Consider the following 27728-nt stretch of genomic DNA (forward strand, 5'->3'; position numbering starts at 1 on the left):
AAACAGTAGATCAAAATCCAAATAAATTAATATTCACCAGATTTACTGCCATTGTGGTCCTCAGATGTGCCTACTATTGTTTATGATCAACCAGTACTGGATTAGATGAAATATCATGTAGTCTTGACCATAAGATTGATTCATAAACAGTTATGTTGATGCCAGGTACATATTTTCCTATTCATCTGTTTACAAGAGTGATTTATTATTTAACAGCTGGGATACAGATGACATTATTTTTATTTGCTCATATGAACTCAGTGTAAGCCAGATGTTTAGTTTAGCAGTTGAGAACACCACCCTTTTAACGAATTTGATCAACATATCATTTCAACCAAATGACACACAGTACAAAAAAAGTTATATGGAGAGATTTTTAATGTAAAAACATTTATTTTGTCACATTTTACCTATACAACAGACCCTTTTACAAAAGGTGATACTTAATAAATTGCAGAAACAACAAAATTAACAAAAAAGATTAATTGCAATATTTCATATATATTTATATAGTAATAAATTTAATATCCAAATACTTGCATATATAAAATAGCACAATTCCTTCATATCTGAGAGTGATCCCTTAAAGAGATGAAGAGCTGGGATTTTTCAATCAGCTTTTTTTTTATCTTAATGCTACAAAATACACAAGGGGAGATGCTTGTATAACACTGTTTAGGCACAGTAACACGATTTGGCTTTAAGGCATTGTTATGGCACTTTGGGAACCATTACTTATGTAGAATAGATTGTCTCTAAGCACGTTTGGTAAGGCATTGCTTTTAAGGAATAAAAATATCAACTACATATCAAAATAACCTTCTTATTGTCATGGCAACGCACCAAGAACTTTAGAAAAAGCATTTTCTGAAAAATACAAGAAAACATTCATAAACTTATTGCCCATATGTACAGATACAAAACACCTACATAGTACAAACTACCTTCAGTAACTGATAAAAAAGTTTGCATTTTGACCGAGGTCAACTCGTATTAACGTATGATTCTTAACACTGTCACATATGAAAATAGCTCTGCATAATTTATACAGTAAGATGCTTTTAATGCCTAGTTGACCTTTGATCAAAAAAAAAAAAATACTAGCAAATAGGTCTGACAAACGCACAGCGTTCGCGAATCTCTGGTTTCAACGTCTCGTGCTGCTGTTTTAACGGTCGAAGAGGTACTTTGCGTGATGCCCACGTTCCTTCAGTCCATCCAAGACGCAAATCTCACGTGAACTCAACACTTTTGCTGTTTTGAGATGAAATCGAGTGGATTTTCACTGGCCAATGAAACGGGACACCATGCGTCAGAAACAAAAAGCAGGCTTCGATCCTTTCACATCAATGCCATCAGCATAGAGGAGTGCTAAAGATGAGTAAGAGAGTTTAGCTTGAGCCAGCTAGCCTGAGAAGCTCCTAATAAACAATCAGACGCCACGTCCTCGGCGAGGAGGACAAACGGCGCTTGAATGCCAACATTTTTTCCAGTTGCCAGATTTGCTTTAGAAAAGAGAGTTTCAGTCACGACTTGAGAAGATAAACTCACGGGTTTCGATAAAATCCAAAGGGAAGAGTTGACTAGGTCCAAAAATATAAACGCTGGGTTCACAATTGTATTAAACACACAGGGTGAGTTTACAGTGATTATTTTCTCGGTCGTTCGCCGACTTATACATAATAGAGGTGGTCTTTATTGGCTAGAAGGGAGTCTTGCCCGTCGGTGCAGCTTTTCGGATGTAGAAAGGCACAAGAAACATGCGCACGCTCTCCAAAACAAACACCAACCCAACGTCCTCCAATAAGTAGTACTCCGTTTTAAAGAGGATCAGCCATTTTTTGGTCCGTTTTGCTCTACTTTCTCTTTCTTTTCCAGCTTCTTTCAACGTTGCTTCCTTCTGCTAAGTCTCCGGCCACAATCCCTCCAGTTCTAGCTTGCTTTTTTTTTTTGTCTTCGCTTCGAGTGCAGTTCAAGTTTTGGCGTACGGGCAGTGGGGTGAAAGGTGAAGGGTTTTAGTAGTAACTGCCTAGGTGGGAAGGCACGTGCGAATTGGCGTGACGCGACACGCTGGGATTGGGATAAATCCCTCCTGTTGGAGAGCTCCAGTACGGGGTGGCAGGCCCGAAGAAATTGGAGGAGGTGACGGGCATGGAGGGAGGATGGGGCGAGACGAAGTTGACCTTCTGCTGGTGAGCGTGGTAGCTTGTCACGTAGGGCAGGTCGGTTGGGTATTTGTACATGGTGGATTCGGTGGGATGGGGCTGCAGGGCTTGATTGATGCCGTGGAAGTCAAACTTGTAGGCATAACGCTTGCCGTGTACTTTGGTCATGATGTTTTTGTCGTAGTAGTAGCGCAGGGCGCGGCTTAGTTTGTCGTAGTTCATGTTGGGCTTGCTCTTGCGATCGCCCCAGCGACGCGCCACCTCGTCGGGGTCCGTCATCTTGAACTCTCCGTTGGTCCCTTCCCAGGTGATGCAGCCGGCGTTGGCGCTGTTGGAGAGGAGCTCGAGCAGGAACTGCCACAGCTGGATTTGACCTGAACCTGGACAAACACACAGACACAGTGTTTTACTAGTGACACACAATATGTGACCCTGGAGCACAATGGGTCAATTTTTCAATAAAGAAGCTTTCCATTGATGTATGGTATGTTTTTGGTGAAATTTGAAATATTAATATTTTAACAGTCTCTAAATTGAAAAGGTTTTCCTAAAATGCAGCGCAGCTAAGTGTGGGCCTTCATGGGTTGGTTACCTGGGTTGGCGAGTCGACTGCTAGTGGGTCCTAAAATTTGGTAAGGATCTGAAAGGAAAGATAATGACCTTTGAACTGGACAAATATCACAATTTAAAAGTCTTGAACTTGCTTTCCAGTAGCTGAACTGGTGAAAAATATTACTATTGCAAAACCACAAAAACAAATGAAATTCCCAGACAATTTAAAAATAAAAACATACTGCAAAAGTACTTGCCACATGCATAAATGTGGAATGTTTTTGAACGCATGCGTGGCAGAGCATTGCTGCTGCTTACCGGGCTGAGGCCGAGCCTGTTCAGTGTTCTTGGACACGTTCTGAGACACCACTGTAGGAGAGCCTGAGAAATGGAAAGAAAGAGCGAGACAGAAAGAAGGAGAGAGAGAGAGAGAGAGAAAGTTAAGCACATTCGTCGGGCGAGCAGACGCACAAGTCTTCATCCAAAGAAAACACGGGCAATAGCTGGCCCAACTGCTAAGCACTTATGGGCCTCTACAGTGTTACTGTCCAGATTAAAGCCTCAGACTCAAGCACACTGTCTGACCACATACATCAAGACTCCAGACGGACGTCTGGCACTCACCTTTGCCGCTGTGCATGTTGTTTGACCAGCCTGCCCTCCGTACAGCATCATAAGACGCATCTGGAGAGAAGAGAAAAGAATAAGAGGGGTTTTCGTAACCTGCTTTTGTTTTTCCAAAAGCTCAGTATGCTTTTGGAAAATGTGTTAATGTTCCTGTGAAATTTGATTTGTTTTTCCTGAGATATTTTGGACTGATTATAGCAGTTTATATCCCACTCAAAGTCCTTGCCAAAAGAGCTTTTTTTGTTCATATTCACTTTTATTTATTTTATTTTTTTTAAGAAACTCTCTCAAACTGTTGTGCATGTCTGAGTCAATGAAGATGTGCTAGAGAGCTGTTTGGTTGGATCTGACAGACTCACACATTCATACAGAATATCTGTGTGGATGTAAGCAATACTGTAGTGGCACACATCAGGCGTGTTATCATCAAAACTAAAATTGAACTTAATAACATTTAATTAAAGCTATATTGACAGATTAAAAATATTTATAAAAAAGTTCAAACTTAACCATTCAAATATAATACAAGAAAATTATTAAAGAAAATAGATTCATCATTTTTTGTTTTTCAAAATATTATCAAAACCTATAATATTATATCAATGATAATTACATAACACAGTTGCTATTTAATTTATTCCATTATTAAGTTCCATTATTATTATTATTATTAATATTATTGAAATTTATATTATTATTATTATTGATTCTATATTTATTTTTTATTTTATTAATATTTATTTTAATAATAGTTTTTAATATTTTAGTTATTATCAATTGTTCTTTTTATAGTTTGTGTAATCCTGTCAGATGTAGTTGATTAATAATGAATGAATGAATGAATATCCTGTTAAACAAATGCACAAAAATGTCTTCTGAAACGGCAATCTGAGAAGCCTGTGTGCTTCCTGTAAGGGTGTTTTTATTCCAACTCTGGAAAGGCATTTGTATCAGTATCTTAGGAAAATTGCCAGAGTCTTCCCTTCTCCATTCTCAAACATACTCTTAAAACATTCCCATCATGCCTTGCAGCACTTCAGGGATCCCTCTTTCCCGAACGGAAATTAAGCAATGACTGGCACTAATCAAGTCTCTATATGGCCTAGAGGGACGTTTGGCCTTGGTTACGGAGTGAGTGTTTCCTCTAGGGCTTACAGGGGCTCTGTGCACGACCATATGAGAGCAGATCGGATCAAACCTCCAGAGACGGCCAAAAAATGCTGGCCCAATGCTAGAATACTGAAATGATGTCTTTAGAAGTAACCTTTGTGGTATGACAGTCTTTCGAGTTAAAGCTTTAGTGCACAACTCCAGCTGAATGGAGCCAAAGCGTTTGGATTGGTGACATAATACCGCCCTCTTCTGGTCACTGCACTGGAAATCTCATCCAAGCTTTGGGTGGAACTATGAGACATTAACCTCTGAAGACAAAGAAAATGTTTGGTTTGGAAAGTGCTGATAAAACGACATGGCCCATGTTTCAAAATCAAAACAGGATCTGCAGCCAGCATCTCTCAGCAAAAGCCGAATCCAAGAGAAAGGAAGATGCTAATCTCTAAACACAGAGAGTGAGAAAGAGCACGACTTTCACTGCTCCTGCTTAGCATTAAATCCTCCGCCGAACCTGAATGAGACATTGCTCTTTAAATACAGCGTTCAGCACATTGTAAAATAGTCTGAGCAGTGATCTGTTCTGAGGATTTTTAACTTTATCCAGATTAAAGGAATGAGTCACCAAAAATGTCACAAATATTTAAGAAAATTCCACACAGAAATTTCCACACAATGACAGTTTATAATGACCATGTCAAGAATAAAAAATGAATACATGTATGAATAAAATAAATTAATGAATGAATTAAAAATAAATGAAATAAAATAGATAATTCCATATGGAAATGTCCACGCAATGACAGTTTATCAAGACCATTTCAAGCTTGAAGAGTAAAAATAAATAAATAATTAAATAAAATTAATAAATGTGTGAATAAAATAAATTAATAAATAAATTATAAAATAAAATAAAATAAAAAAAGGTAATTCCATACAGAATTTTTCACACAAGTTTATAAACCATCATCAAAATGAACTAAAAAGGCTAAAAAGTGGTCTAGGCTAACGTAGTTTTATCTATGATCTGTTATGATCCATTTTAACTTTATCTAGATTAAAGGAATAAATCAAACAAACAAACAAAAACATAAATGTAAACAAACAATCATCTTAAAACATAAAACATTAAAAGTGTCCTAGATGTCTGATGTCTTCAGAAGTTATAGCTTTGTGTTCAGATTGTCATTAAGATATTTTGCTGTCAATGATATTTGGTCAAAAATCATTTCACTGACGTCACTCAGATGTGTAAAGACTCTTCAGAAACCCCCCTTTTGTGTTACGTGGGAGATAACATCATATGGGTTTTTAACAACATAATGAGTAAAAAAAAAAAAAAAGTATTTCAATTTCATTTGCCTTGAAGGCACGTCAGACGAATAAAGTGTCCATTTGTTTTCACTATAAATATTGAATCTGCATATCTGTAACAGTGATTTATCAGAGCATCAGGCGCTACACATCTGGGCACCGAATTCAGGTGATATCTGGGAAAAGGTGCTTTCCATTTAACATTCTTCTATCACTCTTTGTCCTCAAACGCTCACTCTTTCTCTCTAACGATCTTCCATCCTTCACTCTCTCAGTGTCTGTCAGATCTGATCTGGAGCTGGGCCGGAGAGAAGAGAAACCGAGAGAGAGAGAGAGAGAGAGAGAGTCCTGAGAGAGTTACGTTTCCTGCCTGCCGAGTCTCTCACACAAGCTCTCTTTGTTTTACTGGCCTTTTTTTCCCTCGTTTTTGCATCCCCCTTCACCAAGAAAAAACACACAGCAGCCAGGAGAGGAGAAGAAGGGTCACAACGCGATGGGGAGAGCAGAGAGCAGACGATACACATCATCGGAATTCACAAAGAAAACAGCGGCGGTGGCCGTCGCTAATGTCTGAGGGATGGAAGAGAAAGACGCACGCATACAAGCGCCAGATCTGTGCTTTCGGAGCGGTGAGGCCCGTGCTCCTAATTCAATCACATCAGAGCTCAACTGAGAAACAAGAGACAGACGTGCATCTGGGATAGGGATAGAACGGATAGAGCGGTCCTGATTCGTTTGCTTCACTAGGACAGTACGCTGTTCTCTGCCATGAATATGAGTGCAGAAGTTGCACGGGTTTAGTGTTGTTGGTGTGCTGTGTTTGGGTGTGGCGACCAGACTGCTCTGCTGCTCTCTAGTCAAAACAAGATTCTCACCCAGCCAACCAGCCGTCTAGACTAGCTCAGTTTTTAAACAGCGCAGAACAAGTCCAATATATGTGGCCATTTTTAACCAAACCAAAGTCTATATGCGATTTTACTTTTTGTCTGAGTGGCTGTTTATATAGAAAGCACTCTTCAAATTCATGCTTGAAAGAATAGAAGAGAAAACACAGTGCGACTCATAGGCTCTGTTCCAAAATCCAGTGAGTTGCCCTGCTCTCTACGGCTTACAGACAGCTACCATCTAAGTCAGCATCCCAAATGAAACAGAAACCTCATAACTGAGTGATTTAGGCAGTAAGTGCGTTACAGAACTAACATGGCAATACTCAGATTAATATCAAAAACACACAATAGCACAATAGTACACACAAAATAATAAGCAATTAAATTAATTATATAATTAATAAGTAATTAAATTAATTATTACTATTATTTATTTAATTATTCATTCATTCATTCATTACAAGAAATGCTAATCATTTAACAGTTTAACTTTAACAGTAAAAAACTTGAACTTTACATTCATTTAAAAAATCCTGAAAAAAATATATAACAGTTTCCACACGCCTTATAACTGTTTTCAACATTGATAATAATCCTTTTTTTTGTTTTTTTTTTGCTTGAGCAGCAAGCATTGGATGATTTTCTGAAGTAATGATGCTGAAAATTCAGCATTTAATCAGAGAAATAAATTACATTTTACTATACATTCACATGTATAACAGATATTTTAAATTGTAATAATATTTCACAATATTACTGTGTTTTTGATCACATAAATAAGCCTGGGTGATCAAAGAAAAAAAAAAAAAAACTTGTCAAAATCATGTTAAAAAAAATACTGAACATACAATTTGGAACCTATTTTTATTTTTTTAACTTTTGAATGTGTAATTTGAATAATTACACAGTTTTATTATATACAAAAATGATATTTGTATATTAAAACTAAAACATATATACAATTATTAACACACTGCCTTAAAATGTGGCCATCTTAGAAGGCAGCATAATCAAAATAATGCATCTTAAAAGGCAACATAATCATTCTTGACTACATTTTGCAACAGCTTTGCATCAGCAGTGTACTTATGATGCCTTAAAATACAAATTGAGTTTGAAACAGAGCCATTTAGGACACTAAATCAGTAGTTAAGATCAGTGTAATATGGCTTTAAGTGGAATATTAATCAGTATTAATCTTTAACTACCCGTGAGAAATTGGCTTAGAAAAAAAATGGCCTGAGATGAAAGGGCAAGTGAAAGTAAATCCAGCCCATAAATCTTGCTATCAAACGTTTAATCTTCAGTTGATAAATGGAGACCTGTTAAATGGCCACTTTTTTTGACGAGTTTACCATTGCATTAAAAGCACAGCTCCAGGGAAGGGTTATGGATCACTACATTTCAAAATCAGAGATATTTAAGCATTATACAAAGGATGCTCAAGTAGTTGCCCATCAGAGCACATGCACTTAGTGCTGTATATGATTGACAGCTGTGAGAAGAGGGTCAAAGGTTTCACAGCCGGCTCAGCACTATCTTATCTCCAGGCTCACTGTACTAATGACCCTAAAATGTGTATAGAACAGGTGGTCGGACTTCTGGCTTTTATCAGGCCAGCTCTGCTCTCAGGACTATCAGTGTTTTTGCAGCCCTCTGCTTCTGAAGTGGGAAAGCCCAAAGTGCTCCGTTCTCCAGAGAGACTGTCAAACGTTTACTTAAATGGTTTATTGAAAGCGATTTCCTTGATGAGTTTGAGAGCTTGATTTCATTTGGATGTGTATCTTGTGTTATCATTGGAAAGTACACAAGTAAATTAGGTAAATGAGTCACAGCAATCGTTGTCTATGATCTCTGTGTTCGTGTAAGTACGAAAATCAACAGCGCATAAGCCATATAAACTTTGGGTGACACAATTATAAAATGTAGTAGCTTTTTTTCATTTCATATCCAATCAACCCAGTAGCTTTTCGAGAATTCAGCATCTCTGTCATAGAACTAAAGTTAAAAACTTATCTTTTTTTATCTTGCCGTTTAAATTAGTTTGCTATGAATTGTTTATAATAAATTGTCTGTAGTTAATTCTTTTATATATTTTATGTTCGTTTTTGTATGTTTTAGTATTTTATATTAGATGTGTTCTATATGCTTTCTTTTATCTTTTAGGTTTGATATATTATTATTGTTATTATTATTATTATTTACTGGATGTGATGTTGAAACATATATATAAAACAATCCACAATATCCATAAAAATCCACAGCCCAAAGCTGTCCAAAAAACACATTATTTCTGATTATTATAATTATTTTGCTGACTGGTAATATGTGCAGTGGTTTATGCAAAGACCTTCTAACTATAATAGACAGGCATAATTACAATTTAATTTCATAACACATTCTCAAGCATGATTTGAGATGTTTCAAAGTACATTTGTGCTTTAAATCTTAAACATTTCTTCTTGAATTTACATCTAAAAAAAAAAATTTGACTAACACAAGCAACAATTGATTTTGGGGCTGATATTTATATTATGGTAGACTGAAAATGTCATTGTACTTTATTTATGATGTAAAACACATTTTCAATGCTATAAAATCAGTCTAGGTAATTTCCGCACGTACAATAACACCTCTAAATCACTGTTATTATGGCACATGTGTCTTCCATTAACATCTCAGTTCAGTTCTGCTGTATTGTTCCCAGAGACACCTGTCTCTCTGCTCTTTCTCTGTCTCTCTCTTTCTTGCACGTGGCTTTTGTCTTGCTAATTGTCTTTCTGCTCTGAGAGCCTCTGCTGTCCATGCTCAGGTGGAGATTGAATGGTTGATGCTTTTTATTTGCGGCACACAAAGACAGCACCTGCTGGGCGCTTCGCCTTGGCCCGGAGCCCTGCTCTGATACACACTAGAAAAAGATGGAGGGAAGGGACAGGGGCCAACTAAACACTGCCCGATGCCATTATTTTGATGAAATGATAAGACTCACTTCCTCATGTCATATCCTTATGCATTGTTCACCTAATGTGCCTTTTTTGCCTCAGAATTAGTAATCCACAGATGGGACCACAAGGATGTCAAGTGAAACTGTATTAATGCTATTTTATTTGCAGAACAAATAAAAATATTGTTGGAGCAAGACAGAAAATTATTTTGAGGACAACTGGTTTGTCATACCGTCTTTGGCAACCAAACGAGGAGACTGGTCGGTATGAGATGGTGTGTTGTATGATATTGATGAGCTGCCTGCAACACATAAAAAAATAAATAAAAATAGATATTAGAATAATAAAGATGTAATTAATTTGGTGAGGTTAAAAAATCAGTCATTAAAAAAAGAAAATACACTTGTATGCAATATACATTCTCTGGCAAGACTTCAAATTTAGCTTTATATAAATGTCTAGTCTATTCTTCAAAATTAAATTATTAAATTATTATTAAATGCAGTGAGGCTAAAAATCAGGCAACAGAACAAAATTAAATACACTTAAATGGAATATACTTTCTCTGACAAGACTTACAATTTAGCTTTATACAATTTAACTTATGTTATGCTTAATAATAATAATAATACATTGTATTCTATGCTGTAAATAACATAACTTTAGCATTTTAAACACATTTTTGGCCATCCGGTTTTAGATTAGATCTTTTTTCAAATTAAAATCAATTGGATTTTTTATTTGGGTTTATAACCATGTGATAACTATGTAATTACATTGTAACAAGTAAACTAAGTGCATAATCCATAACAAGGCACTTCATCAAGCAATAACTATTTACCACTGATTCTCAACTTTCATTTCTTTTCACACAAACTGCTCAGTTTTGTCATTACAATCCAAACACAATCTACACTTTTCACAGAGAGAGGCATTCATGTGCAGTCAGAGAGTATTTCCAGTGAGCCGTCCCTGAAGCACTCTCTTAATTTTAGCTGCTTTAACTCATAAATCAGAGCAAAGGAAAACAGAAGGAAAATTGCACTGGCAAAACATGAGTCTTCTTACTATGGATGCAGGCTGATGGTTATAGCGGGGGGATTCTCTGTTTTTCTGAATGAGGAATCAGAAGGGATGACATTTCTTTGTTCTTTGATCAGCTCAGAGAAGATAGCAGGGTGTTTTAATAAATGTTTGAGTGTGTTTAAGAATGTTTTATGGGGGAGGAGAAAGCATCGAACACATATTTTAACCTCCAGGCCCCTAAACCCCCCAAAGTGATGCCTTTGGGGCCACAGAACAGGGCAGTCTTTGTGTGGGGTGCGATCCCTACACAGCAATCAAAGACTGCTGTTCCCATACAAAAATAACCCCCACACATCCATGTGGAAGAGAGAGAGAAACTTGTACAGAAAAACAAGGGCTGAACTGAAGGAAAGTTCTGTGCATCCCTGTTAAGCAGCAGCTGAGTGTTATGTGTGCATGTGCTAATGCTAATATCTATATTCTTTTATACAGAATTTTTACACATACCAAAAGTTTGCTGACAAAAAAAAAAAAAACTAAAAAAATGAACAAGAATTGTACAAAACCAGATTTATACTTCATGAATAAATAATCTTTCCATTGATGTATGGTTTGTTAGGATCAGACAATATTTGTCTGAGATACAACTATTTGAAAATCTGGAATCTGAGGGAGCAAAAAAATCTGAATATTGAGAAAATCCCCTTTAAAGTTGTTCAAATGAAGTTCATAGCAATGCACTTTACTAATAAAAAATGAAGTTTTGATTTATTTATGGTAAGATGTTTACAAAATTTCTTAATGGAACATGATCTTTACTTAATATCCTAATGATTTTTGGCATAAAAGAAAAATCAATAATTTTGACCCATACAATGTATTGTTGGCTATTGCTACAAATATACCCCAGCGACTTAAGACTGCTTTTGTGCTCCAGGGTCTCATAGATAGATAGATAGATAGATAGATAGATAGATAGATAGATAGATAGATAGATAGATAGATAGATAGATAGATAGATAGATAGATAGATAGATAGATATGTACAGTGTGTGTATGTCGAGATAAAGGCACAGTTCAGCTCCGCTCCCCTCCTGCAATGAAATTCCAACAAATTCTCAAATTGCAGCCAAATTGAAAGCACATTGGCAAGTGGGAGGCAATCCCTAATAAAATCTGAATAACTGACCAACAGCAAAGTCAAAACAAAACCCCCTCCAGCACCATCGAGCTCCAGCAGCTGTACCTATTCACCAGCTCTGCATCTTCGGCTCGTTCTGATGCATGTGTGTGTGTGTGTGTGTGTGTGTGTGTATTTGTGTACTGTATGAGTCAGCGTTTGCTTGCAGTTTGGCCAGAGGCAAGACTCGACCCTGCCCTGCTCTGCTGTGTATAAGCAACGACACGGAGGAATGTTAATCAGACTCTATGTAAACAACACAGCATGTACACAGATGTGTATGAAATGATTACGCTGCCGACTGTCACACTGACAGATAGCAGCCCGATGGATGCGTGTGTGTGTGTGTGTGTGTGTGTTTGCGGATCCAGGCCCAGTACGTGAGCAGAACCAAAAGGCTTTATTGTGATTGTGTTTGTTTGTGTTGCGAGAGGAAAGAGATCATCTTTGGTTTCAAACCCTGAGCCCTGGGGCTCTAATGAAATCACTCTAGTAAACATATGGACCTACATACATGTACACACATGTAAACTACATAAAACATGGTCCTCTTAAAGAAACAGTTCTCCTAAAAAAAGGTACATTCACAGGTTGTGGTTTATATTTTGCAGAATGTTTTTCAACGTCAATCTATATAATTTGGTACAAAATCATTAATTCAGTTAATTATTCAGTGTATTATTAATAATAAATTATATATATATAAATGTCAATCTGTAGACCTATAAAGGTTCCAAAAAGGGGTCATTTTTGGTTCCCAAAAACCTTTTTACTGATCAGTTCTTGGGAGAATCAACTTTTTGTGGGTGAAGAACATTTTAATAATCTAGAGAAGTTTTTAGTGGAATGGAAATGTTCAAATTTCTTCTTGCAACCAACATGGAGATAAATTACTTTTACTTTGAAGAGTGTGAAACTTTGAATTGCTGGTTCCATAATTTTTGTTTATGTTTTTTCAATGTAAATTTCACAGATTATTTTATGAAAATGAAAATTGAAAATCAGTGGGTTTCAATGGGTTGCTATGGACCTTTGTTTTGGACCATTGACTCAAAACACTGATATATTTTTGAAGAAATCTCCTTTTGTGTTCCAGAAATGAATAAAAAGTATTAAAATAATATGAGAGTGAGTAAATGATATTTGGTGGGGTGAACTATGCATTTAAAGTTACAAACAGCTAAAAGGAACACAAATGTCTTCTGGCTGAGAGTGAGTAGCCTCTGGTAGATGGGACCATCTCTCTTATTATTATTTGATTTTGACTCGGGACGTGTTCCAAGGCAATACAAATGGTGGAGCAAAGGATTACCAACCATTTCTTCTGTTTCCAAAACACACAGGCTAAATCAAAGAAAGAGCGGAAAGCAGATCCACAATGCCCGGCGCGTAAGCTCTGACTCAGTCCCGGGGCAATCGTCCCTAATGAAAACTCCAAAACCGACTTTTCTTAAAAAAAAAAAGAAAAAAAAAGAAGAAAAAAACACCTGACAGCTCACAGACAAGCTGGGCTCTGCCCTGCAACTCACAATGGCTCTCTGTTATACTCCGAGTCTGTATGCAGGCCCACAGCCTGGCCACCAGCACAAAACCGTTGACACCCACGGAATAAAGTTCCCATTACCTCACAGCAGAATCCATCACTATTTTTTAAGGAGGACCGTTTTAACCGCTCAGCCCTGTTGGGACTCCACCCACCTCAGAAGCGGGCTGCTGTCATAATGTTTGGATGGGCCAGCTGCTCTCACCATCCCAGCAAATTGCATCTAAATGCGACCCTTCGGAGAATGCGTAGCTCTGTTTGCCACCGTGATTCTCGTGCAAACAATTCACACACAGATGCAGCGTGTCCTCCCGACAGTTCGCTTATAGATGGCACTGATGTTTTTAAGTGGATGAGTGGACTTAGTTTTCGCCAAAGCCGTGGGATTCTTGCCAAAACATGCAGGGAAATAACATAATAAATCCTTTGGAAGAGAAATGGGGCAAGATGCCTCTGTTGTAAATTAGGGATAAACTTTCCCGTGCAGTGTGTAGGCAGGGGCCTCGCTGGCCCGTCTCCTGAGGCCATGCACCTGGGCTTCATCTCTCTAAGTCTGGGGTCGAGAGCGCTCAGGGGGAGATGCTCTGGAAGAGATGGTTGCTGAAATTCATAATCATTGCGACTCTGCCAAACCAAATGCGTCCAGTAAAAGTCAAGCAGGTGGAGCGAGACAGGAGCCCTCCCTACTAAAGCCTTCGAGTGGAATAAAAGTGAACGTAATGTGCAAACTATTAAACAGTATGTTATAAAATATTGCTGTAAACTTGATCTCAGTGTGGTTTGAGTGACTGTGCCACAGCGTGGCTAAAAACAACGACAGCAGCCATGTGGAATAAACTAGGCTCCATTTCTTGCATGGATAGTCATGCATTAAACAGTTACAATTACTTCCAAACATTTTACTGTTGTGGTACTATTATTACAAGCTTTTCTAAATAGTTTGGGAACAATTTATTGGTCAGTTGCTTGGCACCTCATAAATAGTCATAAACAAAATATAAACACTGCTCTAAAACGTCTTCGGGGTGATTTTTGATGACATTGCAATTAAGCTGATTTTGTTTTGAAGTCATTAATGTATTGTGTCATGAGACAAAGTCAGGCCATTGCAACTAGTGTGAGATTAGTTATTACATTATTTATTTGTGTCAAGCTGTCCCTCGGGCACCGTCCTTTCAAAAGTACACTTTTATACCTTATATTAATAACTTTAAATGTACACTCTAAAAAATGCTGGGTTAAATAAAACTCATGCAGCGCTGGGTAAAATATGGACAAACCCAGCCATTGGTTTGTTTTCAGCCAACAGTAGGGTTACATGTTTAACCCAACCTTCTGGACAGTAACCCAACCGCTGGGTCAAAACAACCCAATCGCCGGCTTTGTCCATATTTTACCCAGTGCACATATTATTACCTTTTGAAAGGGTACAATCTCATAAAAAGGTACAAAAGCTGTGACTGGAATGGTACACTTTCAAAAGGTACACCTTTATACTTTCTTTAACCCCCCGAAATTGCATTTTAATCCCCACAAGGTACGTGTTAGTCCCTAAATGGTGCATATTAGTGGCTACCATTCAGTGAAAGCTTTTTATTTTTTCTACAGCTTTTGCACCATTTCTTTTCTGAGAGTGTGACAAAAAAATGAAATATTAGGGTTACAATCTATTCTGACATCATTATGCGAGGCATAGAAAAGCTGCATGTTACACATTTAAAGGCACAAAAACACTAAGAGAATGGCAACAAAAGTGAAAGACCCAAATTAGCCAATCTCAAACGAATACAAAGAGGCGGTGGACTTACTTTCCCTGAGGTAATTGAGATGTGAGAGCAGGACCTCCGTGTTATAAATGCTGGTAAGCCTCAGGAAGTCCTCTTTGCTCATCTTGCAAAGCTCTTTTCCATCTGTGTTGTGGAACATGGCTGTGTCGATCTCCCGAAGACCATACTCTTTAATGGCCCAGTCTAACCATTGCCGCACATGGTCTGGAGACCAGAGAGAAGGGTCTGAAATGGAAATCACAAATTAGCTGGAGACTCAAGGATTAGATAGTTTACATTGGTTTATATCACCACTTTAATGTGAGGACTAAAGCAGTGAGCAGATCTTTTTTTGTCATTTACAGAAACATTCAGCATTTTCAGAGAAACAAAGTAATCATTTCTGCTCTATTAGTGGCTGCAAATGGAAATCCCAAAATAACGACTGTTCTAAACACCCAAAGGTCACGCATTATTACTATTTTCAATAGTCAAAAATCTTGTTTTCTCCAGCAACTTTCATTAAGTTCAGATTATCATTAATATCTTGTGCAAAATCTATTGCGATCTCAAGAAAATAATGACATGGCTACTGATGGCTTCTTATGTTCAGAAACAATATTGTTACAGTTCATTTTAGTGCAGCTTTTACACCTTAAAGGGACAGCTCACACAGAAATGTATCTATTTTAAAATGTAATATGAAAATATTACATACAGTTTCAACCTTTCTATTATTTGCTATGCTTTTTTTTCGTAATATATCATGAAATTTACTAGCAATTTCTGAGTGAAAGTTGTTTCTACAGAATTTTTCCAGTGTATTACATTTGTGTCCCCTATAAATGCAGCATTCAATCCACAGTCAGTACCTGCTGGGACGATAACTCTCCTCTCATTGGTTGTCATGTTTGGGGGCGGAGCACACTTCTCATCCATGTAGCCAGTATAGCTCATCTGAGATGCGTCGGTCCCACCCACCATTTTATTGCATTTACCCACACTACAGTCCACCGGGGACTCTCTGCTAGAAAAAAAAATAAAATCAGAGTCAGAACGGCTATTGCTTACTAATGCTTATTTCAGACAGAACTATTCACGAGCACAGAATAATAGCAACAAAGGGGTTTTTTGTGCCATGCCTGGATCCATTGATGTGGTCATACTCTCGTTTGACATGAACCCGGCCGGGTTGGTTGATCCACTCCTGCTGAGGGGGGATAGGGTTGATCTTGTGAGGCTGACCGTAGTCCTGTGCGCCGGACGCAGTCATGTCTGTCTTGGGTAAGGGAGCAGCAGCAGCGTACGGAGGCTCAAACAGAGACTGGTCTTCACTCACCACTGACAGCGCCTCCTGGAGGAGTGAACGGGCCGAAACTGTATCACTGTTTCTCATTAAAGCACAGAGCCAATGACAAATGACTTCCAGTTCATCATGTGTAACCAGAATTAAGCAAAACAAATTGTAAATTGTTTCTTGCTGAAGGGCAGAATCACAGATGCTGGGTGCAAAAGAAGCAGTGCAATTGATTGCTTACACATAACCACACCACTGCTACGGATACAGGAAAAATAGCTTGAAGTCAACAAGGAATGCATCTTGTTTTACTTGATTTCCGTGTGAAATAGGATAAGGAAAACAAATGTACAGAATAATTTTTCTATTGAATTGCATAGAAAAATGAAGTCAGGTGGTTGAAGGGGAGGAGCTAAAAACAGGGATGTGTGATGTCAGCAGAAAGGAAAGTTGTTTCGGAGGTGGAGCAAGTTATTGTGTTCTGATAAAAGATTATAAATGTACTTTTTCTTGGAATAATGTGCACCAGTGCATTAAACACAGTAAAACCTGAAATGTGCATTCATTTCAATTTCACGTGGACTTTTATGTACCAGGTGGTATTGTAAATAAATAAATAATTAAACAAATAAATGAATAAATAATAAAAATAAATTCAGTCACATGCTTTAGGGTTATGACAAAAAAAAAATGGTGTAGAAAACTTTTCATTGAGAAATTGCAAATAAATTTCATAAAATAAATACATAGAAAATTTCACAATTAAATGCAAATAAATGTCAAATTTTTACTTAACAAACTGAAATAGTATTTTCTTGTAAAACATACTCCGATAATCTTTGCCGTAATTACAACTTTGAATTTATTTATTTATTTTACTTTGTACACTGAAAAAAATGGAGTAGAAACAATTTTCTAGTAAATCACTAGTAAATTTCACAATTACAAAGAAACTGCAAGTAAAAATTTGAATCAAATATGAAAAGTCTTATTTACAATTTCAAGAAACCATTCAAATGTCATTAACCTTTGAGAAGCATTTCAAAACATGATTTTCAATAAGTAAATAACTTATTTTACTTAAATTCACATATGTCCATGTTATATTCAATCCAAAAAATAAATAAAATGTAGAGTAGGACTTGACTTTATCCAGCATGAATTACACAGCAGAATGAAGTCAGGAGGTTGAAGGGGGAGGAGTTAAAAAAGAGGGATTTGTGATGTCAGCAGAAAGGAAAGTCATTTAGGAGGTGAAGTTATTTTGTTTCGATAAAGAATATGAATAGGCTATAAAAGTTTCCCCCCCGTTTCCCCACACTAAGACCAGGGATGTGCATTACCAAAGTAAATAAGGTAATTTAGCTTTTTATGTTGACTTCAACAGCTGTATTTATTATTGTGGAAAATAATCATCATCATAATAATTACAGTTAACTTATAACAACTGTCACACAAAAAACAACCGTTAACATCACATTGGCCACTAAACCTTTTTGTTTTGGAGAATAATTTCAAGATGTGACTTTCAATACAAGATTTCTCAGTCTTGTCCATGACTCATATGTGAGACAGAACAGAGGCAGAGGGATCTGTCCAGGGTCACTTCTACATTTGCTCTCATTGCAGGCGCTCAGCTGGGGTGATGTAGTTTTATTAAAGAAAACAAACGCGGCAGACAGGCCCCTCCGGAGAGAGCAGCGTCTACACGTGCATGTGATTGTCTCCATTCACATCTCAGTCAAACCTTTCTGAAAACTATCTGTTTGTTGAGTTATAAACATCTGTCAAACCCCGTAACGTTCACTAAACTTTATAAATGAGTAAAAAATTAAGATATACAAATACAAGGCATTGAAAGATGTGAATTGTTGTGGTTTTCGAGAGCGAGTTTAGGTACCGTTTGATCCCAAAGGAATGATTCATCCTTTTTTTTTTATAGAAATATACTTTTTGTAAAGCATACAGCATCCAAATATCAAGTTGAGTGCATTTAACAACTCATACTGCTGTTTTTATAGATTACAAGTAAATAAGGGGATCATGGGCCATTCTTTTCCCCTCTTTGGATTTTGAACTTTTGTAATAGTCGTCATCAATTTGATCAGAGTCCCACGGACCGTATCGGGGCGACCCACAGCAGCAGGCCTGTGGCATGATAAGTATGGCAGGGTTAAGGAATGCCTTCATGGTGCCAGATAAGGCCAGAGCTGCTATTATGACTGTTACACATTACTTACATGCAGACATATCAGCCTCCACCATATAATTCATGATTGGCAGTCAGTCTTTCCCAAGATTACAGAGTGTTGTAAAAATAGGAAAATCTAATTCCACACTCACGCTCGTATATACGTACAGACAGGCCTGTCAAAAGGCAAATTCCGTCATCTCTATGAAACAGAGTGCTAGGCGATGGTCAGAGTACAAGTGCAAGCTTCTTGTTACAATGAGGTTAAAATACTCACAAAGGTGCTATTTTCTTTAGGCTATAAATTGGCCGTGTCTGCATGGCTCGCTTAAACCATCCAGAACCACAGACTGGTTTGGTGTTGTAGATTTATGGTGAGGTACGCCAACAGCTGAACACACTGCATAAATAATACATTATGCTACCGTATGTTATGATTCTCACCAGGAAAAGCAATTAAAAAAAAAAAATCATATCAGAAACCTAACAGCCAACTTAATCATCATGGGCCGTCCCGCAGAAGATGCGTCATTCGATCGGGATGTGTGGACCCCGTTAAAAGCACAGTGCTATTTTTTACAGAACGCATTCCTGTTTTTTTGTTTCAGGAGGAAAAGGAAACGTGACAGGAAACGAGATTGTGTGGAACAGAAAATACCGGTGGATTGAAACCCCCTCCTCATTGTCGACTAAAGTGTATAGATACAAAACTGAATCGAGAGAGCTATACGTGTCAAATTCCAATGAAATAACAGACAAACTCCTCTAGATTAAATTAATGCAACTGTAGACAAAGTTTAGTTCTAATATTTGATGACTGTTTTTGAATGTTATTGTGGGTCGCACTTTATATTAGGTGTATTTTATACACTATATTCTTATTAAACTTTAAAGCATAGGGTAAATTAGTGCTACGGTCATAAAAAATAATAAATAAACAATAAATGTCATATGTGAATCTCTCAAAACAGAAGATTAGCATTCACAGAACAAGGTTACCAACCAACCCAATAATTTTCAGTCCCCAGTGTCACTGTGTTTATATATTACTGTATATAAATTGACAAAGTATGTGTGTGTGTGGTTCTGTGGTTTTACTGTAATATATATATATATATATTACAGTATAAACTGACAAGGTACATACACAATGTCTAACATTTTTATGTGTGTTTTTGTAAATTAATATACAAAACTACACAACCATTAGCTTATATCTTATCTTAACTGAGATATGATTTATGGTTTTGATTTAGTAAAATTTCACAGAACAGTAGTTAACTACAATGAACAATTTAATTATGTGTTGGCATTGTTATAATAATAATAATACATTAATAATAATAATTTGTAACAGTAATAATAATATTTATTTATTTAGTCATTGTCATTTTTAACAGCCAATCACAACAGTACTGATTATATAATAATAACAAACACAATATTTTTATTCTTAATGCCAAGAATTTTACACTCTTTGAAGTGTTGCTGCATTAACATCATCCTTTTTCTGTCCCAGTCTCCCCAGTACAATCGAAACAGTCTATTTAACATGATACAATCTAACACAAGCATGATGTGCACAGCCCCAAACATATACCACACCCAAAACCACTTATATGACCGCAAAAAAGGAGTGTTTGAATCTCCAGCCCTCCACTTCACACAAGAGTCAACAATCAATCAGTGATCGTTAGCTCATTTGATGCTCAGAAATAGCTATTTCATTCAAATATCGATAGCTGTTTTTAATCACAGATTCGATATGCGGATTATTATTATTATTATTAAATATAAAACTATCGAAAATGCACGGTGTGGACCACACACTGATAATTTGTTTGTTCATTTGTGTTAACAACCCATTCAAGAGTATTGTACAGTAGTTATTATTAGTTATCAGAAGAAGGGAACGACTGTGGAGTAATATTTTATTGTGGGTGGGCTCGGCGTTTGAACTATATGAATGGTTGGAAAACCTCGGCACGATGCCACTCCAATTGCGCAGCCACATCTCCAACCTAAAGCTTTATGATTTATATAAACCACTGCACGCACACACACACACGCCACGGTATGCTGAAAACACAAAGCAGCCTCGTCGAGCACCGGACTTTCGCTATTTTAATCCTAAAAACGAAACGTTAGATTTTTTACTCCATCACAAATAGCGGGTCTAGCCCGTGCGTTTTTACGAGCGTCCGAGTGTGTGTCGAATCCATCTGAACGCTCGTATCCTCCGCTATAGTTCTCAACTTCCAACAAAGTTTCGACGAAAAGGAAAAGGAAACTTGGAGAGAGAGAGAGAGAGAAGAGGAAAAGCGCTGCTCGGAGCGGCTGAAAAGTCCCAGACAGGCAGAACTACAGGCGTCTAAGCTCTCAAACTCTGCCCATCTCAGAAAGATCCCTCTCCTCCACTCTTACCTTAATAGTTCCGTCCATTTTGCGCAATTTTCAGTGGAGCCCGACAATATTCCAAACATGACACGCGTCTGAATTAATTCCAGCCCCTGATATGTGGCGGAGCGACAGAGACAGTTTCGCCGGATGGTTTTTTTCCTCTAAATTTGGGAAGTGAAGTCACTGCGCTTGAGAAGGAAGCCGTCTATGTGTGTGTGTGTGTGTGTGTGTGTGTGTGTCACTGGCCCTGCCTTCATCACGGCACCCAAAGCAGGATATTTGTCCCGAAAAGATAAGACACCAAAACAATAGTGTTTCTTTCCTTTGTACATGTTTTTGCCTGGAAATCTTTACAGGACGCCTGCCAGCTCTTTACATTCGTTGCGCTTTTTCCGACATTAAAAGTACTCGATTTGGTAGAAACACTGCGTTAATACATCGAATGCATGTTAAAAATAATAACAAATCTTAAATAACAAATTCGATCAGCCTGACATCAAAATATAAAAATAACAACTATACATCTATCTCTATATAACAACTATATAACTTACGAGATCGAATAAACATATAAACTATACAATTATGTCATAACATCAGGATCGGTGTTCCTCTATAAAGGAAAGAGCGAACTGGATCTACCTATGCTGAAGTGAAGAATGTGACGAGTCTGTCCGAACTTCTTTCGCTGCATAAAAACGGGTTTCCATGAATAAAACAGAAGTCCGTGTGCTCCACCCGTGCGCGCTCCTCTGAATGCACATGAACAGCATATCTCCAGCAATAGTATGGACCATATAGAGAGGCTGATACCTCTCGTGTGCTTGCTGCTCGACATTTCGCTAAATCAGCAACATATGGCCTCACATATTTCATATCTTCATGGGAAATGAGGGGAATCGTCTCTATTCTAGACTACATTTACTGTACAGGCTACTTTCGTCCTGTAAAATAACAAAAATTCTCTTCACATTGTTTATCACGATAAAATACGGATTTTGCAGTGTACAATGTCAGAAAAAACAACTATTTTGCACCAATATTATATGGTAATAATACCATTATATTCATATGAATACATTGCTTGTCATTCCCTTTTCCAAATGCAGAGTCAGTCTCCTCCCCCTACATTTTCTCCGGGTGCGCTCTATTACCCAGCGCACTTTAGACGCGCAGCCAGCCCAAAACGTGACCAGACCCCCGGATCCTGAGACCCCCTGACTGAGAGGGCCATAGGGGAGCGAGACTGAGTCTGCGCCGGCTGGCTTGCACAGTTTGCGACATGGGGGTCTAGAGGGGGGGAGAGGCCCCCTCGAGAGCGCCACATCTGGATCCTGCTAGGGGTCAAGGCTTCTCCTGCCTGAGGCCTGCACAGTAATTAACGGAGACACCTTGTTTAACCATTTCGAGTCAGGGCCCCTCTCTCGTGCACAAAACAACTCTGGCTTTTCTTTCATTCAAATAAACGGCGTTGGCATATATTAATCCATGTCTGTGTTCTGCATTCTTGGGGAGGGTGGAGGAAGGTGACAAAGCAGAAATACGGAAATTGGGTTTTTGGTTCGAACTAACCATTTACCCACTATTATTTATGGCTGAGTAATACAGATTTGGATCATCATATCAGGGTTTTTGGGACATGTGCATGCGAGTTGCAGTGGAAGGGTGGACATCATTTCACAGAGCGTGGGACTTGATAGCTGAAACATATGTTTCCCTAGAGGGGCTGCTTAGACTCCATTCTTTTAATTAAAACACCATTATCTTTGAGCGCATGACGAGACGGAGATCTGGCAGAGAGGGGTCACTAATGACAGTATAATTATGTTTTATGGTCTCCATTTCGATTATTATAAATGAGACGTCTCTTTACTTGAGACTAAACTATATATCAGATAAATAGTGAGCACAAGTGTTTCATTCAAATTTACGAACTGCATTTGTGGTGAATTAAAGCAAAGAATTGATGGATAGGATATTCCTTGTTTGAGGACAACAATTTAGACATCATCTGCTTATTCAAACCAAGGCTGTTTTCAGATACAGTGCATTTTCAGCTCTCAAATTGTAATTATAAATTGTCCAGAAAAAAAATGAAATTTTATTTATGGAGCAAGCATCTTCGTGAGGTGCATCATTAAACCTAGAAAAGTCAGGCTCTTTTCTCGCGTGGCACTTGCCCAGGTCATTATGAGTCCAGCGGTAACAAACATTGTGGAAGGCCAATAAACAGATGCATGTTGGTTTATGTAGTGAGCCACAGAACATCTGGCTCGACGCTGGAGCTTGACAGCCAGGCATTTCTCCCAACCACGACCTGTGGGAAGCCAGTGGCCCAACGCTACTGGAAAAACCCTGAAGTGCCGGAGTAAGACTAACCCAGAGTGAGACCAGAGGCTTCCTCAACTTTAAATGGAAGAAAGAAGGGGGGGGGGGCAACGTGATAAATTGACTTCCGACTATACAACTACTTAAATGGGCTACTAAAGTCTACAAGCATAGACCTATTTTGTAGATCCTCTATCTATATCTATCTATCTATCTATCTATCTATCTATCTATCTATGGTTTTGCGAAACTATTCCAGCGAGGCTGTCCTGATCGTGATTCTCAGATTTCTCAAGACCGTCACGTGCGAAGAATGATAAGAACATCGAAAAATAGAGGCTTCAGCACACAACAGCAAACTGTCTGGCCTCCTGCTTCGGGCCGTAATTAATTTGAGATTTATTTTTATTGGAAAGCCCCAGTCTCGCCCGGTCTTAACCAAACACAAACCTTAACCCTTTGGCTTCACCTGAATGACGTTGAATATTTCTCTGAAACTGGCCTTTCTTGAGGCGTGCTGAGGTAAATCCCCTTTCCCGCTCAAATCCTGCCCGCCAGCAATAACACCCAAATATGAGCGTTTCTCTGCAGCATGCAAATCAAAGAGGGGGATGGGCGCATACTTGTAAAAGCATTTCTGGAACATATTTGTTTAATATTTGTCAAATTTGACCAAAACAAAAACTTGGGTTTGCTTGTATTAGAAGAATGCTCTAATACAGACACCCCAAGAGTGTTTAAAAATAAGAAAAAAATCGCATAAAATATAATAACAAATATATTCCCAGAGACTTCTATTGCTCCATTTTATTGTTGTTTATGCGTGGCCCAACTCCACTGCCACGCAGTGCACTATTTATTATTCAGTCTGTGGAGAGAAAGCTGGATTTCAAAGAGAAGGTTTTCCCTCAACATTCCTGCTGCTAATGTCTCGAAACAACTCGAGGACTGTTCGTGGGTCTGTGGAGGAACACAAACTATAGCGTCTGCATGAAAGCTCCTTTATGCAGGGGGCAATAAGTCTCCATAACATAACAACTCGGCTCTGGAAAGTATGCTGATTGTAAAGATATAATGAATGACTTTAGCAGGCACAATACTTCATGTTCATGGCTCTGTCTGTGCGCTGTGCACTAAGCCTTTTGATACATTAAAGTTATTGCTGTGGCACTTCGCCATAAATAACCATCCAAATATGCCAATGTACCTTTCAGCCTCTAAAAGAAGGAACAGTGATAATACAACCTACCTTTCATAAAGAGGTAGCCTATATAAAGTGAACAAGTTCAGTAGAAGTGGCATAATCAGTGTGGGCTTTTACATCCATCTGTAGAGATTCCTTAAACAGTTCGAGTTCTATATGGAAACTGTGAATGGTTGGTCGAACTTGGTTCATGCAAAAACAGATGTCTGCCATTTGCAATGTTTACATTCTTTAAGACCATGTCAAGAGAGAGAGAGAGAAAGCACCACGTCAAATACAATAATGTGCAATAAGTAACATTTGTGAAGGTCAGCGCTGGCCTGTCCCTTCGTTCAATGGCCAGATCAAATTTAAGACTCAGCTAGACAGACAGTGTACTCTCTGTGTTGTAAACCAATTAAATCATTCGTCAATCTAAACGTCTTTCATACTCTATCGTCCATTTTTGAGTCAAATATGGCACGATGTGAATCTGGAAAACCGCGTTTTAACAAGCCATTTACATCAGTCATCAATGAAGCTGGGAAGAGGAAAAAGGCGATTTAGAAGTTCAATCTTGTTTCCTCTGACATTACCTGCTCGTAGTGACGATGTTGTCTTACCTTGACGTAAGACGACGTGTCGGGGACGGTCTGAAACATTTTCTTTGGACAGAGAGCCCAGAAATGTGTGATGTTCACTTCACGGCCCTTCAAACAAAACAGATCCACAGGTCATCTTAGAGGAAGCTGGAGTTAACCCAGTGCAAAACTAACAAATAAACAGGCCCAAGTTATTTCCAAATTGTATCTTAATTCTGACTTAATTCTGGCTGCCGCCCTGAGACAACTGTCCCAAATTAAGCTCTGAAATGTAACTTTATTTTAGTTTGCATCTGCTAAATTCTGAACATTTTACAGAGCAAACCAATTCATCGATTATCTTTTAGCCATTCATTAATTCCCATCTCTCATTTATTTATTTCTCTGAATTTCACGGATTCTTCTCAAAATTGACTTCCGTCTCAGATTCTAGGACATGCATTTATTCGTGCCCTACAGTGATATTTTACTTTAGAGAAAAAGAGAAGCTTGTTTATCTGTATTCTCTGAGTTCACCTGCATAGTGTATAAATTGTAAATCAGCGCAGCAGTGCTTGTGAATAAGATGGGCACATTGGTTTCCATTTAAAGCACATACAGTAATCTAAACAGAGAGGTCAGATCTGGTCATGAGCTTATATGCTTATATGCCTATACCTTTCATCCCTCAGAGGTTTATTTTTTTTATTTTTTTTTTTTTTTTATTGAATGCACAGGCCTCTACTAATTAATGGTTAAATATACTTAAAAAAAAAAGTCACAATAATAATAATAATAATAATACTAATACTTTTCATATTTAAGATCAGTTTATATATTTATACGTTTCTTTTTCCATTTCTTCATCTTTCGTTTTTGACCGTGTTTATAAGTTTATATAAGATAAGTCAATTTGTGAAGTATATAGGCCCAGCCCCCTTCACGGTCAGAGCAGCCACATATTGAAACACTTTTCGTTTTAATAAGTGTAGCTTACAAAGTCTCGGGTGAAAGGGCACCTCGGGGACGGTGTCTTTCGCCTTTCCTTCGGCATGCAATTACAGAGCAGACTGGCACTCGCATTATTTAACATTCCACAGCAGTTCAGCAGCACTGATGGCCATATCAAAACACAGCAACATCAGAACTGTATTTCTGGCAAATCGTCCTGACCACTGACAAGGTCTTAAAGTTTATTTATCCTTCTTTAAAGGCCATAGGCTAATCATTAAATCAGGATTTATCAGAACAGCGGAGGGATGACGAGTTAACTATTGCATCCTGAAGTAGCCTAAATAATAAATAAAACTTTTTAGTTGCAAGGTTTTTTTTATTTTTATTTTTTTTACAGCAGAACACCAAAAGGCTTCTCTCAACCAGTTTACTTTCCCCTTTCCCGATCAATCAAACATTCATTATCCATGCATCATTATGCAGCTATAAAATAATCTTTGTTTCAGTCCACTTGTTACAATAATTTATTTCTGTACGTTCAGTGTCAATACGACTTTCCTCACCGCTAATTACATTTAAAGTGATTTAAATGTGTAGTAGCCTAAATTTATAACTGCAGGTTGTCACTTTGGTTTTTACTTAAAATTGCAATTCAACTATCAATTTTATTGGGTTGTAAGCGCATATAATATACGAGAACATATTTTAAATCAGTTTGTGCATATATCACAGTTGTTTACACACTTCACATTAGTTTGAATAACATAACAATAAACGAAGAACGACGGACGCATACTTAAGTGCAACACGGTAATAAAGGAAATTAAAAGGCTTTCGTCAGCTGTCTGCAATCGCGATAAGGAATGAGATGTTGTCATGTCGATACCTGAACATACTGACCGTAATGAATAAATCAGGAGTCTTATAATTCGCTCGAGTTATATTCGCAGCATCAGACCTCGGGCTCCTGCGGGTGGGAGATGGGCTCGCCTCATAAACTTTCCCAAATGCATCCAATTTCTAAACGGTAAAAGAGCATAGAATTCCGCATCTGTGGCCAATTAAGTGACTGGAGGCTCAACAGGACTGTTAAGTAACTGCATCGCCTCTCCTCCGAAGAGGACCAAGCGCGTCTAGTGTTTCATTTGAAGCGTCTTACCCAGCGCGCACGCGTTATCCATCAAACAACGTCTTTCTCGACTGTCAACACTTTGGAAACGAGCAACGAATCGACATACCAAAGTGGACAAGGAACTCAAATCATTCGCCAATGAAAAGTAGTTCCACGTGCATGTGTTTTTATCCGGAAAAAAAAAAAAATGAAACGATGATTGCAGAGAGACAAAAACTTTCAAACTAAAATTAGAAAGAACACATGCTTAACTTTTGCAGCCCTGAAGCTCAAACACAGAATACTCACCTGTCTCGTCTGTCACTGGGTATTTTTTAACTCTTTTCCAGCCTTAAATAATTAGTCCCGTCTACGAGAAGGTGATTGTCATGGATAAGTGTGAGTTATGTTGAGGAGGCGTGAGAGGAGGAGAGGAGGGATGAATGAATGGGGAAAGTGAGATGGGACAGCGGCGGCTCGCTGGCCAATGAGGAAGCACGAGCTCACCCTGAACAGCCACTGAAAGCGACATCCGACTGAAATGAGCACAGCACCATAAAACAGAACG

The 27728-nt window shown here is 38.0% G+C and overlaps 1 protein-coding gene across 12 annotated transcripts; it reads right to left on the reverse strand.

The window, feature by feature from the left end:
* Nucleotides 1-360: 360 nt before the first annotated feature.
* Nucleotides 361-27698, reverse strand: LOC306843114 (Friend leukemia integration 1 transcription factor-like). 12 transcript variants are annotated; one of them, XM_079374395.1, is made up of 10 exons: nucleotides 27470-27698; nucleotides 25138-25224; nucleotides 16258-16469; nucleotides 15988-16139; nucleotides 15158-15361; nucleotides 9833-9901; nucleotides 3342-3401; nucleotides 3036-3098; nucleotides 2758-2805; nucleotides 361-2545 (listed from the first exon to the last, which is right to left on the reverse strand). In XM_079374395.1, exons 2-10 carry the CDS (start codon nucleotides 25174-25176, stop codon nucleotides 2016-2018), a joined length of 1377 nt encoding a protein of 458 aa, XP_079230521.1. In that variant the 5' UTR covers nucleotides 25177-25224; nucleotides 27470-27698; the 3' UTR covers nucleotides 361-2015. The 12 variants fall into 12 exon arrangements, with proteins under 12 accessions (XP_079230521.1, XP_079230520.1, XP_079230519.1 ...); XM_079374394.1 differs by having other exon boundaries at nucleotides 15988-16142; nucleotides 27470-27690; XM_079374393.1 differs by having other exon boundaries at nucleotides 25111-25224; nucleotides 27470-27591.
* Nucleotides 27699-27728: the final 30 nt, after the last annotated feature.

Source organism: Barbus barbus, assembly GCF_936440315.1.
Source record: "Barbus barbus genome assembly, chromosome: 23".
In the NCBI taxonomy this organism is placed as follows: Eukaryota; Metazoa; Chordata; class Actinopteri; order Cypriniformes; family Cyprinidae; genus Barbus; species Barbus barbus.